The sequence below is a fragment of the Stegostoma tigrinum genome, chromosome 2, assembly GCF_030684315.1.
Source record: "Stegostoma tigrinum isolate sSteTig4 chromosome 2, sSteTig4.hap1, whole genome shotgun sequence".
Classification (NCBI taxonomy): domain Eukaryota; kingdom Metazoa; phylum Chordata; class Chondrichthyes; order Orectolobiformes; family Stegostomatidae; genus Stegostoma; species Stegostoma tigrinum.
This window is the reverse complement of record NC_081355.1, coordinates 70589161-70605722: the sequence shown is the minus strand read 5'-3', so window position 1 is coordinate 70605722 and position 16562 is coordinate 70589161. Positions and strand designations below refer to the sequence as shown.

The 16562-nt window shown below is 40.9% G+C and overlaps 1 protein-coding gene across 2 annotated transcripts in view; it reads left to right on the top strand.

Moving 5' to 3' along the window:
• The window catches only part of LOC125461203 (anterior gradient protein 3-like), a 160912-nt gene that overhangs the window by 130809 nt on the left and 13541 nt on the right, over positions 1-16562 (top strand). Inside the window, exons 1-3 of one of the 2 annotated variants that reach the window (XM_048549708.2) lie at positions 7336-7387; positions 7466-7608; positions 15257-15320. In XM_048549708.2, coding sequence (XP_048405665.1) covers positions 7509-7608; positions 15257-15320 — 164 coding nt within the window. In that variant the 5' untranslated portion in view covers positions 7336-7387; positions 7466-7508. Of the gene's footprint in view, positions 1-7335; positions 7388-7465; positions 7609-15256; positions 15321-16562 lie in introns of those variants that run through there. The other variant, XM_048549717.2, reaches the window with a different exon arrangement.

Sequence of the window (16562 nt, the reverse complement as noted above, 5' to 3'; positions counted from 1 at the left end):
TAAGGATAAATTAGAGAAGTTGGGATTGTTTACCTCGGAGGAGAGAAGGCTGAGGCGAGGTTTGATATAAGATTTCAAAACGATGAGGAGCATGGACAGACTGAATTGTGAGAAACTGTTCTCACACCTGAAAGGATTGAGAACCAGAAGGCACAGTTTTAATGAATGCTATGGATTCTGGAGATCTGAAATAAAAACAGAAAGTGCTGGGGGAAGGAAATCATCTGAGAAGAAAAATCAGTGTTGATGTTTCAAATCCAATATTATTCTTCTTTGGAAAGGGGAACAGTTAAAGAGTTTTGCAGAAGAAGCAAATGTAAGTGAGATAATTTTATTTTCTAACAGTGAATGGTTTGAGTATCAAATTCAATCCTGTAGGTTCAACTGAATCGTTAAAGAGAGCGTTGGACAATTATATGAGTAGAGAGAATGTGCGTACTTAAAGATAAAGGAAGCAAATTGACACTGAGTCAAAATTCTTCGAATCCCTACAGTATGGAAGAAGGCCATTCCGTCTACACCGACCGTCTGAAGAGCAGCCCACCCAGATCCTATCTCTGTAGCCCTACATTTACCATGAATAATCCACCTTGCCTGCACAAACCATGGACAATATAGGCAATTTAGCATGGCCTTCTCACCTAACCTACACATCTTTGGAGCACTCAGAGGAAACTCACACAAACACAGGGAGAACCTACCAACTCCAAACAAAAATAGCTGCCCAAGGTTGGCTTTGAACCTGGGTCCCTGGCACTGTTAAGTTGCAAGGCTAACCACTGAGCCACCATGCCACCCTGACAAAAATAGCAGACACAATGGGCCATATAATCATCTTCTGCACCATAGAAATTGTGAGTCAGAGTTTCATTCAGCTTCCTCACACAACCACTTGTCAACTGAACTAAACATCCATTTCAACCCTCTGAGACAGCTGAATCACTGCTCTCTCTCTCGTTTCTCTCCACTCCCACAACCTGCTATCTCGAGAGCATCCGGAGATATGTGATTACCTTCCACATGTATACTGACACTACCCAGCTGCCATTCCAGTCCTGACAAAGGATTTTGGCTCAGAATGTTGACTTACCCGCTGTCTGACCTGTTGTGCTTTTCCAGCCTCACACCTGTAGATCTGGCTTCCAGCATCTGCAGTGCCATCTGTCTCCTGTTCTTTACCACCTCTCTTGTCTTTTCCCACCATCTCTAGATTATCAGACCACTTGTCTGACAAAAATAATTTTGGAAATTGTACAATTTTCTACAGATAAATGCTGAGAAAACTAACGCCATTTTGTTCAAATCCATCTCCTTTGGAGTACCTCTAACACCTTAAAATTAAAACTCTTTTCTTTTGTTTAAATTCTGGCTCTCTGTAGATCAGCAACTTCCTCTGGCCCGATTGTTGCCACTCACTGGACTCCAGTCTATTGTGTATAGTTTTCTCTCCCACCCCATTCCAGTAACTTTGACCTTCTGCTCTGAAATTTCCACTGTAAAGGCCCTTATTTCTCCCCCAGACCTTCCTCCTTTCAGAGCCATCTTTAACTAAGCTTTTCAGCCACCTCACTGATGTCACCTTCCTTGGTTCATTGATTTTGTTCTTGGCTGTTTCCTTAGCTTTGTTATCTTTATGACTTAAATGCTGCTATGCAGCTGAAATTTTCTTTTTGCTGCTATTTTTACAAGTTTAGAACCCAATACCAGCCTTAATACTCCAACAACACGCTCAGCATTGGCAGGAAGAATAATAAAGATCCCTCCTTCTGATCTGTCCCAATAACTTTTCCTACTTCAGCCCAGAAAAAAGAAATCTCCCTGCTGCATTATAATCTTGCCACTTACACATAAAGTAAGTTCTCTGAATGGGTTTTTGATTTCCGGTCAGGTGCGTCTATTTGTGGTGGGTGGCCTACATTAAACCAAAGCCGGGTGAGTTGGGCCCATATTTAACTTGTGCAGGGTATATTTGGCCAGTAGGGTGCAGACTTTCATTGGCTGAAGATACTGGATTTGGGAACTGATTCCAAAACATGTAACACGAATATTGCTCTCCACATTCATCTAAAGATTTCTTTCACCAATTTTAGACTTAACAATAGCTGCCTGAAGTCTTTCTGCAACCATACATGTTGCTGACTGAGTTGCCTTACTGATTGAAGTTTGGACAATATCTATTTCCTTTTTCTCCAGAGCACTAACATGCCTCGAGCTATGTTTATTGAATCAAAAATCTTCTCCACTTCAATTTCAATGCTCAGCTATCCTTCATATGAAATATTTTTGCCTCATTATATGGGCTGCTGCAATGGATAATTATATATCAAATAAAATTTAATACAATGATACTTTTTTGTAAGGAAGAACAAGATAAGGCAATGTTTTTAGAAAAAGACGTAATTTTTAAAAGGGTGAAGGAACAGAGGGTCATGAGGGAGCATGTACATGTACCATTGAAAGGGGAATGACCAATCGAGAAATTTATTAATAAAGGATTTGATTTGAATTGACTTGAATAATTTATTGTCACGTGTATTCAATATAAAATACAATAATACAGTGAAAAGTGTATTCCTTCGCCATGCATAGGCACCATTCTCGTTGACTGAAAGCAAAATAAAACCGTTTAAAAAATGCCTTAAAGAGAATCAAACATTTCATTCTCTGCTGTTACAGTCCCACTCCAGGCTTCATCAGTCCATGCTGCCATCAAATTCCCATTTGGGCCACACCAACCCACTCCACATTGTAGCAAGAGTCCCAATCTTGGCTTCATGGGCCAGCCGATTCTGTAGCTACATTGCTTCTGAAGATGCCGCTGCCACTCGGGAACACTGAGTATCAAAACCATGTGATACTGGGATTTAGAAACAGAGACATTTTGTAAAAGTAAAGTTGTCATTATCCTGCGAGACTATTGAACTATCCTCTCCTTAGGGAGAGATAACTGGTGATGGTTTAACCTGTGGGTCACCATGCTGCAGACACGGAGAGAGGTTGAGAAGGAGATTCCTTCATCCAAACTAGCAGATGATGCAAAAATAGGTAGAAAGGCAGGTTGAGAGAGGAATACAAACAGTTTCCAGAGAGATATTGACAGGGTAAGTAAGTGGGAATAAGTTGCAAATGGATTTTAATGTGGGAAAATGTGAAGTGGTTCATTATGGAAGGGAGAATGAAAGAAGAGAATGTTATTTAAATGGAGAAAACTCAGAGCTACTTGTGAATGAAAGACAGAAAGCTAGCTCACCAGTTTGGTAGGTAATTGGAAAGGCTAATAGAATGTTTGCCCTTATTTCAGTGTGCTTGGAGTAAAACAATACCGAAGTCTTACTGCAACTGTACAAGGTACTAGTAAGACCACATCTGGAGTACTGTGAGCAGTTTTGCTCTCCTCACTTAAGGAAAGAAGTCATTTCACTACAGGCAGTTCATTGCAGGTTCACTAGGTATGGATGAATTGTATTCTAAGCAGAAGCTAAAAAGGCTGGGACACTACTCATTGGAATTTAGAATGATAGGTGATCTCCTTGAGACCCAGAAGACTTTTAAAGGGACTTGACAGGATAAATGCTGAAAGGATGTTTGTCCTCACAGGAGAGTCTAGGCCCAGAAGCATAGCCTCAGAATTAAAACCACAAGAATAAGAACAGGAGTAGGCTATTCAACCCCATCAGCCTCCTCTCCCACTCAATAGGAACACAGCTGATCCAACATTTCTTGCATCTACTTTTTTGTATTTCCAATTTAAGCCTGGATTATATTTTCAATTTCCAATTGGGCGCCAATTTAAGACTGAGATGAGGAGGAGTTTCTTCCTTCAAAGGGTTGAGTGTCTTTGGAACTCCTTGCCATAGAGAGCTGTGGGGGAAGATTCCTCTTGCATATTTAAAGCTGAGACAGAGAGATACTTGACCAGTAGGGATATCAAAATTTATGGGGAAAGTGCAGGGAAGTTGACATGAGGATTGTCGGATCAGCCATGACCCAATTGAATGGCAGAGCAGGCTCAAAGGGCCAAACAGCATATTATTCTCAGAGATAGTAGGAACTGCCGATGCTGGACTCTGAGATAACAAGGTGTGGAGCTGGATGAACACAGAAGGCCAAGCAGCATCAGAGGAGCAGGAAAGCTGACGTTCCAGGTCTGGGCCCTTCTTCAGAAATGGTGGTGGTGGGGGGGGGTACTCTGAAATAAATAGAGAGAGAGGCAGGCGATGGTGGAAGGTGGATAGAGGAGCAGAAAGGTGGAGAGAAGATGGACAGGTCAAGGAGGTGGGGATGAAGCCAGTACAGGTGAGGGTAGGTCAGGAGTTGGGAAGCGGGTTTTCAGTGAAGAGGGAGGGGTGGGTAGGTGAGAGGGAAGACGGACAGGTCAAGGAGGTGGGGAAAAACTGGTCTGGTTTTGGGATGAGGTCACGGGAGGGGACATTTTGAAGCTTGTGAAACCCACATTGAAACCATTGGGCTGCAGGGTTCCCAAGTAAAATATGAGGTGCTGTTCCTTCAGCCTTTGGGTGGTATCATCGTGGCACTGGAGGAGGCCCAGGATGGACATGTCGTCCAAGGAGTGGGAGGAGGAGCTGAAGTGGCTCACGACTGGGAGGTGTTGTCGTTTGTCACGAACCAAGCGTAGGTGTTCCACAAAGCAGTCTCCGTGCCTCCGCTTCGTTTCCCCGATGTTGATGAGGTCACATCCGGAACAGCAGATACAGTATAACACATTAGCGGATGTGCAGGTAAACGTCTGTTTAATGTGGAAGGTTTTCTTGGGGCCTGGGATGGAGGTGAGGGTGGTGGTGTAGGAGCAGGTGTAGCACTTCCTGCGGTTATAGGGAAAAGTGCCAGGGTGGTGGGGCTAGTGGGGAGTGTGGAGCGGGTGAGCGAGTCTCAGAGAGCACGGTCCCTCCGGAAGGAAGATAATGGTGGGGAGGGAAATATATCCTTGACAGTGCTGTCAGATTGCAGATGGTGGAAGTGGCAGAGAATGATGTGTTGGATCCGAAGGTTGATGGGGCGGTACATGAGGGCGAGGGGGATTCTGTCTCTGTTGTTATTGTGGGGAGGGGGTGTGAGGACTGTATTGTGGGAAACACAAGAGATGCAGTCGAGGGCATTTTCGACCACTGTGGGGGGAGATTGTGTTCTTTCAAAAACGAGGACGTCTGGGATGTCCGGGAGTGGAATGCTTCATCTAGGGAGCAGATATGGCGGAGGCAAAGGACTTGGGAATAGGGGATGGCATTCTTGCAGGAGGGTGGGTGAGAGGAGGTGTATTCTGGGAGTCGGTGGGCTTGAAAGAGATGTCAGTTTCAAGGTGGTTACCAGAGAGGGAAACAGATAGGTCCAGAAAGGAGAGACAGGTATTGGAGATGGTCCAGGTGAACTTAAGGTTGGGGGGGAAGGCATTAGTGAAATGAATGAACTGTTTAAGCTCCTCGTGGGAGCACATGGCAGCACCAATACAGTCATCGATGTAACGGAGGAAGAGGTAAGGGATGGAGCCAGTGTAACTGCGAAAGAGGGATTGTTCCATGTGTCGAACAAAAAGGCAGGCATAGCTTGGGCCCAATTCTTCTTCCTTTTTATTATAGTAGCCTCAGCCAGTGCAGGAATTAAACCTATGCTGTCGGCTTAGCTTGAAAAACCAGCTGTCTGTTTTAATTAAACCAACCAAAGAAGAAATGTTGGGGCTTCAGGATAATGGCAGAGAAAAGGGTCCAACTTGAATTGATCTTGCACGAAGTCAGCACAGATGATTCAGAGCAAATAGCCTCCATCTGCACAGTGGTCATTCTATGATTCTCCTTTCCTGTTATCAGATTATGGAATAAAACACAGAACTGCAGATGCCGAAGATCTGAAACAAAAATAGAACTTGCTGCAGAAACTCAGCAGATCTAGCAGCATCTGTGGAGAGAAAGCAGAAACAGCACTCTGAAGAAGGGTCACTGGGCTTGAAGCATTGACTCTGCTTTCTTTTCAAAGACCAGGCATGCTGAGTTTCTCCAGCAAACTCTGCTTTTGTATTAGATTATGGGGTTTGGTTGGATCATCTTTATCAACTCATTTATAGTTAAGAAGAAAAGCCTTCTGTTAGGTGAGCTTAAGTGATATTCAAGCTAAAGAATGCAGAAAAATTCCTATCCAATGACACTTTTGCAAGATATTCAATTCAGCGAAGTTCAATGATGTTTCTTTGTCTTTCTTCCATCCTATAATCTCAATGATTTAGAAATTTCTTTGTGATATTACCTAAGCACAAATTTTTGATTTGTCTCCAGACCTCATTCATGTGTCTTCATATAATAGTGTTAAATTTAATGGAAAATCTTAGTCTTATTTTCTGCCGTTTATGATCCTGAAAGGCATGGATTGAATCATTGAAATATCCTGTGACATAAAGCAATCGCTCAATTTCTAAGAGGTTGACGAGGCAAAAACATTACCATAGAATCCCTAGTGTAGAAGCAGGCTATTCAACTCATCCAATCCACACCAACCCTCCAAACAGCAGTCCACCCAGACCAATCCTCTACCCTATCCTATAACCCTGCATTTCCCATGGCTAATTAAACTACCCTACTCTCCCTGGACACTGTGGGCAATTTAGCTCAGTCAATTCACCTAAGCTACACACCTTTGGATTATGAGGGGAAACTGGAACACCTAGAGGAAATCCATGCAGGAACAGGGAGAATGTGCAAACTCCACACAGACAGTCATCCAAGGGTGGAATCAAATTTGGGTCCCTGGCACTGTGAGGCAGCAGTGCTAACCACTGAGCCACCATGCTGACCCCTTATCACCAACAATAATTACTTTACAATAAAATATTGAAAATGTTATATATATATATATATATATATGTATACACACACATAGTAAGATTGTTGAGAAATCAAATTGGAGAGTTTCATGCGGAAGCGTAGGATCTCTGTAATTTAAGAGCAATAACACCAGTAGTGGTAAAAAAAATTAAGTACTTTGTTCCACAGAATGAATCAAAAAACAATTATTGGCTTCAATCCAGTACGAATAAGATTGAGACCAGTCATCTTTATCATCTACAGAGTGCTGCTTTGTTCTTGCTTGAATTTAATTCCACACAAAATTGATGGAATTGTGTTTCCTTTTCCCCATTTTTACTTCATCCTAGCATGCGTATATCAATAAAAGTACACTTTCTATATTTGAAAAGAGTATCAAAAAAGTAATATGGTTAGATTTTGTGAATTTATTTACCTGAGTAAAGTTTTGATCAACTTTGCTTAAGCAAGACGTCACACAGTTGCCATAGGTACAGCTATTTGACAAGGTTATTGCACATCCACCCTATTTAAATCATTCACTCCAAAAGCTTTTCCCACAGGAACTCGCCCCAGTCGTGAGTAATATAGGTACTTCTCAGGCTGAATTGATGCAGAAAGGATTCGTGCTTATTAACCCTAACCTGTTCTTCCAGTTTGAACTTCAATCAAGGGCGTAATTCCAGTGATTATACAACAATGCTCCGGTTTTTTGTTCCTTTCTTTTTGTTGCTGGCTGCTGTCGCATCCAGCCTGGCCACAGCAATCAAAAAAAGACCACCTCAAACACTGTCAAGAGGTATGCGATGTTTACTTAATAGGTTTTGTGAGTAAATTTTGCTTTTCTTGATCTTGAAAGTTATATCAAGGATGAGTGCACTTCATATAAAATGCAAAAGCAAATCAGTGGGGCAGAAACAGTCTGATTTTGCATGGCTGGAAGATCTGTGCCACATCTTAATCTCCCTCAATAACTCTTGACTGAAGCCAATGGGAATGGCGTCTATGCAAGCCAATCGGAGCATGAAATCATGCAATCGCAGGTAGTGGAAACATGTAGAGAAATATTTCCACTGAGTCAAAGAGGAGAGAGGGTCTGAGACAGGTAAATGCACAGTGGGCTGAATGGCCTCCTTCTGCTTTGTAATTTTTAAAATATGGTTCTATAGGCAATCATTGCTAATGGGAAAGGTGAGAAGTGGAGTTTGAATGGCAATCCTGCACCTCCTTGCCTACAAGGAACTTTGCAAAAATTGCTTAAATTGAAAGCTTTGCTGAACTTCTTCTGAACCTATCCCTGCATGCTGCTACGCTTTGCTTCAAAATTGTCTATGATTCAAGTCTTTGTTGGTTATAGTTGCAGTTGGGACTCACTTACATCATCAGAATTGACAATTCCAATCATGCGAAGCCTCCAAGCTAGGACGGTTAAGTCACGGCAGCCAACAATACACAGCACGTGGTGCTCGGCTGTCATTGATATGCCCTAGGAACATTATTTCCAAAACAGACATTGCTGAAATCCCAGGACTTGATTCTATACTGCCTATAGCACATTGCCTGGTGAACCTTTACTTATCTCAAGTCTGATTCCAATATAAATAATGCAGCAGCTTGTACAAAGCTCCTCCAATTATAATTTGAAAATTCTACTTGTGTGATACCCTTTACTAATCACCCCAACACTTTGTTTGTTTTTATTTAAATTCCACTATCCAACAGAATCCTCACTATAGCCCATGTAAAATCCTGACTGAAGGCTGAATTTTGCCAAAAGTTAGCTAAGCATTAATTTTGGAGAGTTTCATTGAGCATTGCACTTGGTGAACTCTTACATACAATTTTCTGGTACTTACCTCTTTGTGTATGTTTCGTTACTATATGGCATCCTGTTTTTGCTATTGTGCACTCAACTGGCAGAAATACCGCCAGGGCCTCCTGGGATTCCGGTTAGCACAATATCTAAAAACTAACCATACACCAAGTCTAGCCAGGAACTGCTCTTCACAGTGCACTTAGTGGGAGGGGAATGAAAAAAAAATGCTTCTGAAGGCACATGGGGGCACTTCATTGTTAAACATAATCTCACTTCCATAAATATATTGATATTTTATACTAATCCATGTCTAATTGCCAGTCATTGTAACTACAGCTACAAGAACCAGATTACTGAGGCTACTGATCCTCTGCACCATACTATGTTAGAACTCTGTCTAAGGGACTGCTGCTGTTCACACTACACCAGTGTAACATCAGATACTGAAAAGCCTTTGAACAGCTGGAAATATTAGTTTTTCTTCAACAACAGCAAAAACGAAGAAAACAAAAGCTGTATTTGCTTTTGGGAACAGTCAAGAATTGCTTATCCTTCAAGGCAAAAAGTCAGTGAATGCTCACATCTGTTGGAACTGGGTGTTTTTGAATAGTTTTACGTCAAAAGCATGTAAGATGTGTAACTGAGAGCAGGGTTTACTTGGCCATTTTCATGACTGTGGGATGCAGCTGGTGGTAATTTTTGTCTTTGTTGGCATTCAGGGTACTGCCCCATCAATGTGGCTACGTCTGCATCCAATGTCATTTGCCCAGAAATGAAAAACACATTATTTCCATATACTGGGCCCATTCTTTGACGGCAAGATTGCATGAGTCAAACTTCCTAAATAATGGCATAATGCCAGAATTCTTACCCTGACACAAAGATGACCGTTGCAAGAGAATTTCTTCAGGAGCATGCTTTTCTCTCATCACCACTGAAATAATTCCACTGGAGCTGGTATCCGATCACCAAGTCACTATTTATACACACATAGTAAAAACTTGACACTGGTCCAGGTACCGCGGAGCCAGCTCTCAGAGTGAATAGAACCTTTGACACTCATGTTTATATCTGTCAGCCCCTCTGGGCTCTTCTGTATCTCTCTGTTCTCACCTTAAACCTATGCCTTCTAGTATTAGACTCATTTTCCGTGGGGAAAAGCTCTCAGCAATATACCTAACCTATGCCTCTCATGATTTTATAGATTTCTTTAAGGTCACCTCTCAGTCTCCTATGCTCAAGGGAAAATAGTCCCAGCTTATCCAACCTCTCCTTGCAACTCAAACCTTCCAGTCCAGGTAGCATCCTAGTAAATCTTTTCTGCACTCTTTCTAGTTTAATTATATCCTTTCTACAGTAAGGTGATCAGTACTCCAAATGTGGCCTTGCTGGCAATTTGTACAGCTGTAACAAGACATCCCAACACCTCTACACAGTTCTCTGACCAATGAAAGCAAGCATGCTGAAAGCCTTCTTTACCACCCTGTCTACCTGTGACTCCATTTTCATGGAGCTATGAGCCTGTACTCCCAGATCTCCTCATTTTATAGCACTCCCCAGGGCCCTACCACTGACTGTGTAAGTCCATCCCTGGTTTGCCTTACTAAAAGGCAACAAGACAAATGCATCTCAACAAGGACCTGATATTTGTGAACATGTTACATGAACTAACAAACCTCACAGTGGGGGTTTGACCCAAGAAGGTACTTCAATTTTGTCACTGATCTTTTCCACTGCTGTCCACAATGTTTCCTGGTTATAATTTCTGGGCTACTGATTGACTCTAAAGGTAATGCAGAAGTGATAATCTAAGAAATGTGGCAGCTCAGTCTGCAACCACACTCTCAACTAACTGCCCTTTATTTCATGGTTGACATGACCTGCTCGTAAACAAGTGTTAAAAATGATGCCAGAGATAGTAGGAACTGCAGATGCTGGAGAATCTGAGATAACAAGGTGTAGAGCTGGATGAACACAGCAGGCCAAGCAGCAGAAGGGTCTCGGCCCAAAACTTCAGCTTTCCTGCTCCTCTGATGCTGCTTGGCCTGTTGTGTTCATCCAGCTCTACACCTTGTTATCTTATAAATGATGCCGTTTTCGTTCACACTAACTGATCAAGTCACTTTGTGAAAAGCTGTGGAGCCCCAAGAAAATGCTTAGAATAGAAGCAGAAGGACAGGAAGATGTTTGAGAGCCTGAGAAGACTTCACCCCTGACCAAGTATTTTTGATGACATGGCAATACATTGTCCACTTGATAAAACTATTCAGACTGACAAGATTCATGCACAGATGGGGGTCCTACATCAGTGCTACTTCCCGTAACTTCATTGAGTCTTAAATGGGCCAAATTACCCTGTCAAAATATGTGATCTTACTGCAGTGAGCCTCACTTTTGAAATGCAATTAATTTGCTATTGTCGCAAGGTAGATACAAACCCAAAAGGGAGAAAGGAGCTTAAAATTATCTTTGTAATTAGAGAAAAAAAAGAACCGTGAATACTAAACCCGTGGCCTAAAGGCTGACAAGTACTCTGGCTTGTTTCTTAGGATCTCAAAACTGGCTGCAGAGGTATTGGCAGCAAAGGTTGTAATCTTCCAAAATCCCAGAGATTCTACAAAGGGCCCAGTAGATTGAAAAACTGCATATCTAATACTTCTATAGTCCGAGTCGAGGAAGGAGGGAGAAGGAAAGCAGGAAAGGATGGGTCAGGTAGCCTAACTTTTATCATTCAGAAAATTCTTATGTATTATTAAGGATGTAGGAACAGGCCATTTAGGAAAATACCATACAATCAAAGTTAACATTGTTTAATGAAAGGGAAATCATGCTTGATATATTTATTTGAGCTCTTCAAAAATGTAACAAACAGGGTGAATAAAAGAGAAGAGAAACGGCAGTTATGACATATTTGAATTCCATAAAAAACATTCAATAATATGCTACATGAAAGGTTAGTGCTTGAGATAAGAGCTTACCATGTTGGGAGCAATATATTAACAAGGATAGAGGATTGACTCTGAAATTGGTAACAGAGACTTAGGACAAATCAGTTATTTTCAGGTTGGCAAGCTATAAGTCATGGGTTGCCACAGGAAACAATGTTGGAGCCTTATTTGTTTTCAATCTACATGAATGACTTGGATAAAAGAGCCATTTGCTGATGATGCAATGTTAGCGAGGAAAGTACTTTGTAAGGAGGATACAAGGCAGCAGAAAAAAATGTAATTTAAGTGAGTGGAGAAAATTTGGCAAATAGAGCATTATGTGGTGAAATATGAGATTATCCATTTTGACAGAAAAAAATAGAAAAACAGAATATATTTAAAAGGAGAGATTGCAGAATACTATGATACAGAGGATCTGTTTCTGCTCATTTATGGATCACAGAAAAATAACATGCAGGTAAAGCAAACTATTAGGAATGCAAATGGAACAGCTTTTACTCCAAGAGAAATGGAGATAAACATATGGCAGCCTCGCTACAACAATACCAGGCACTGGTATGGCCACACCTAGAGCTCTGCATACAATTTGGTCTGTTTATTTAGGGAGATATATACTTGCATTAGGGATAGCACAGATAAGGCCTCCACAATTGCAATTACTTGGCAATTTTCCTCACTTTCGGAATCCAATCTTTCATTCCCTTTCTTTATTTCTCTGCCGCACCTGAGTTGATATTAAGTTATACCTCGCTCTGTTATTCTCAGCACTTAAGCTGCTTTTTTGCAGCCCTTCAAACAGAAACACAAATTCTTTGTTCTGTCTACTCAGGTCACAAAGGTAATGTTTTCTTTGGTAAACCATCATCAACTCATTCTAGAGCCTAATATGCAAGGCATTTACAAACCTCAAGGAGGAAGTCAAACTATCAGCATTCAGTTCCCCACACCTTGTTATCTCAGTCTCCAACATTGGCAGTTCCTACCATCTCTGAGCAAACACTGTTAATTAGGGAGTTAAAGGAGAAGTATTACACTGGCTGAAGCCAAAATAAGCACGTAGGAAGATGGCTGTGATTCTCAATTACCACGACTCTAGGATATTGATAGTAGAAGTCTTCGAGGTAATGTCCTTGATCCAACTATCTTCAGCTGCTTTATCAATGATCTTCTTTCTATCATAAAGTTAGATGCGGGATATTGATCAATGGCTGGAAAGTTTGTAACTTCTTCAATATTGAAGTAAGTTGTGACCAGATGAAACAAGTCTTGGACAACATTGCAGCTTAAGCTGATAAGTAGCAAGTAGCATCCACGCCATACAATTGCCAGGCAATGAGTACCTCAAACAAGAGAAAATCTAACCATCACCTTTTGACAGTCAATGGGGTCAGCATCTCTCAAGGCCAAGGTCACCATTGATCAGAAACAGAACTGGTCTAACCATATTAATGCTGCGACTACAAGGGCAGGTCAGCCAATGTAAATGAGCAGCAAATAACTTACCTCTTGCCTTCTCAAAGTCTGTCCACCATTTAAAAGGCACATTCAGGAGCGTATTAGTATACTCTCCATTTGCCTGGATGAGTGCAGCTCCCACACTACACAGGATACTCATCACTATCCCTAACCAAAACTGTCTAGTTGTTTGGCGCCCAGTTTACAACCTTAGACATCCACTCTTTCCACCACTGCTGAACAGTGAATGTAGCGTATATCATCTATAAGATGTACTGCAGCAACTTGTCAAGATTCCTTCAACAGCATGATGAATTATATTAAACCGATGAACTTTACCATATAGAAGAACATTGGTTATATAAGTATGGGAACACCAACACTTGCTAATCCCTGACAAGACACATACCATCCTGATATGGAATTATATTGCCATTGGTTCACTTGCATTGGGTCAAAATCCTGAAATTATCTCCACTGAGGACATACCTAGCATTGAGGACATACCTCACCACCACCTTCATTGAATCACTGCAGTGTGGAAGCTAGCCATTCAGCTCACAGAGCCCATGCTGACACTCTGAAGAACGTCTCACCCAGGCCCACCCACTAACCTAACCCTATAACCTTCCATTTCTCAATCCACCTAACTTGCATATCTTTGGACTGTGGGAGGAAACCCATGCAGACACAGGGAGAATGTGCAAGCCCAACACAGTTTCCCAAGATTGGAATTAAACCTAGGTCCCTGGCGCTGTGTTTACCACTGTGCCACTCTTCTTAAGGTTTATTAGATATGGGCAATAAAAACCTGCCTGGCTAGCAACACAGATATCTAATTAGTAAATAATAAAAAAGATGACCTGACATTGTAAAACTGGGCCAATAACGAGAATAAAAGGGAAGGGAGCATATACTTGCATTGGAAGCAGTTTTGAGAAAGTTCACACAGCTCGTGAGATGAAGAGTTTGTACTCTGAAGGAAGTTTGAACAGATTGGAACTAATGTGATTGGATTTTAGGTAGAAAAAGAGGAAATGTTAATAAAAATTTAAATTTCTGTGTGGTATTGTCAGAATGAGTATGCAGAGGATGTTTCCACTTCTGGGTACATTCAAATCAAGGGGATAAAATTTTTTAAAAAAAGAAGGGGGTCTCCAACTTAAAACTGAAATGAGGAGGGATTTCTTCTTAACTAGGGTTCTGTCACACCATCTACCATTGTAGTGATATAAGAAATTTTCAAAGTTATAGTCTGCAAGATATACTAGAAAAGATAGCAATTCAAGATGGTTTCCAAGGGTCACTAGACTATTCTGATTACACTTAAAGAGTCAGATAAACATGTCTTATCTCACCTATTCCACTTTCAAGTTCACTTGGGAAATCCACCACCAGGCAGATCATCTACATGAACATTCATAGCTATTGAAAAGTTGTTCCTTTTTCATGATCTTCACTCAATCCAATCAAAGCACTAACTCAGTGAATAAATATCAGGCATGCATTGAAGTAGAGAACTTAATTAAATTTCATTTTTATAGTCGTTTTATCTTTATCTGTATGAAACTGTGTATTTGAGATAATGTGGGTGAGTCAAGTGAATGAGACATTATGCCTTTGTTAACGGTCAGGGCAAGCGTTGAAAAAAAAATTGCCATTATTCAAATTCACAAAGCACACTGTTAGGTTATTAATATTGAGTAAAATACTCAAAGGGTAGAAAATATATAACTCACACACATATATTGTTTTGGATAGATAGAACAAGCCCTTACAATTTGTCCATGACAGTACTTAGTGTTTGGACTTCCTTTCCACAGACAGCAGTGGAGGATTGATCATTTAATGTACTCAAAGTTCAATTTGATTTTTGATCTACACAAAAGTCACGGGTTACAAATGTCAGCAGAAAAATGGAGTTAACACCACAATTACCTCACGTATCCTCCTGATTCAGGAAGCCAAATGGCTATCTCTTGCACAAATGTGTTATAATCTTATGAAAATAGAGACTGAATTAACTTTGCTGTTCTGATATTAAGCAATATATATTTGTTTGATAGTTGTGTAAAATTAACTAAATTAGAGAAACTATTTATTTGAAAAAGACATAGATTTCTAGACAAATAAAAGACTTCAAACGGCTACACTGAAGAGCTTATTCGTGCTATCTTTTCCTCTGTTTTTATTTAAAATTTGCAAGCCAATATGTGTTATTGTTTTAGGTTGGGGAGATGATATAACATGGGTACAAACCTATGAAGAGGGCCTCTATAAAGCAAGAAAAAGGTAGGAAAATTTATCAGTGTTAATCTTTTGCAGAGAAACCTGAGGCTGAAAGATTTAAAATGAATAAAGACTGCAGCAACAAGAATAAATATGATTAGATATTGGTATCTGTTCAGAGATAATGCCTGTCTTTCTTGGAAACTGCAGAAAAAGATGTAAGCTTTTGATTATAGATGAAATAGCGGTGACATTTTTGAGTATGCCTGAGTTGACTGAGCCTTGATTATTCATCGCCACAAACCAAAAAATAACTGCATCTATTCACCTCCAGACAGAGTTTGGATCCTATAATAAAATCATCAAAATGAACTTTAAACTAGACCTCCATCATTATGCCAGTATTACAAGATCTTCTGGAGTTTTATCTTAACAATTTTGTCTGGATTTCTTTATGTGGTGAATTTAGCACAGCATAGGCATACTTAATCTGATAACTGTAGTCGTTGAGATTCAATCCAGGGTTACTTCAGAAAATAATTTCAAACTCAAAAAGCAGCAGGTTAGGGTCAGAAGGGAAATTTTAAATCCGAATCTCAACTCCAGCATTTATCAAATCCATCCACTTCTCACTTATTCATGAAAGCGGGCAGCTAGCCCATTCTCGGGAGGTGGGTTAGCAATTTAAATATCACTAGTAGCATTTAACGTTTGTCATTTTAAATTTGACTTGGAAAACTTGACAGCCAAATGAAGATGAAGGCTTACTTGACCCTGTAGATAAGTGCCATTTCATTTAACTACTGGAGTCTAAGAACCTGCCTTACAAATTTCCCATGAAACCTCTTCCTGGTCCTCCCCTTATAAACTCCTTTGACTTCTGACTCAAGGTTTTCAAGCTCCCACTAGGAGGCTTGAAACCATTTACTCCCCATTTGTCTCTTTCCCTGAGAGCTTCTGGTTCCACCCCCTCCCAACACAAGAGGCTTCTGATCTCTCAGCTGCCTTCTATCTTTATTAGAGGTAGACCAACCCTGAGGTTCAGAGATCTCCCCAGTACCCAACCACCACCCTCTCAGTTGGGGCTCAGATCTACTGGATCCTGCAGCCTCCCCTCCAATCACTCACTTTGACCTGCAGGAGAGGAATCTGCCAGTGACTCCATACACACAGCATTGAGTTAAAACTTTACAGAGTGTGCCCAGCTTCAGGTTGGCCATGTATAACTAGGCTCGGAAACTGGCCCCAAAGCACATATAATGCTCCCCTTTATCAAAATTTCATAATTGTCTCCTGATAGCATTT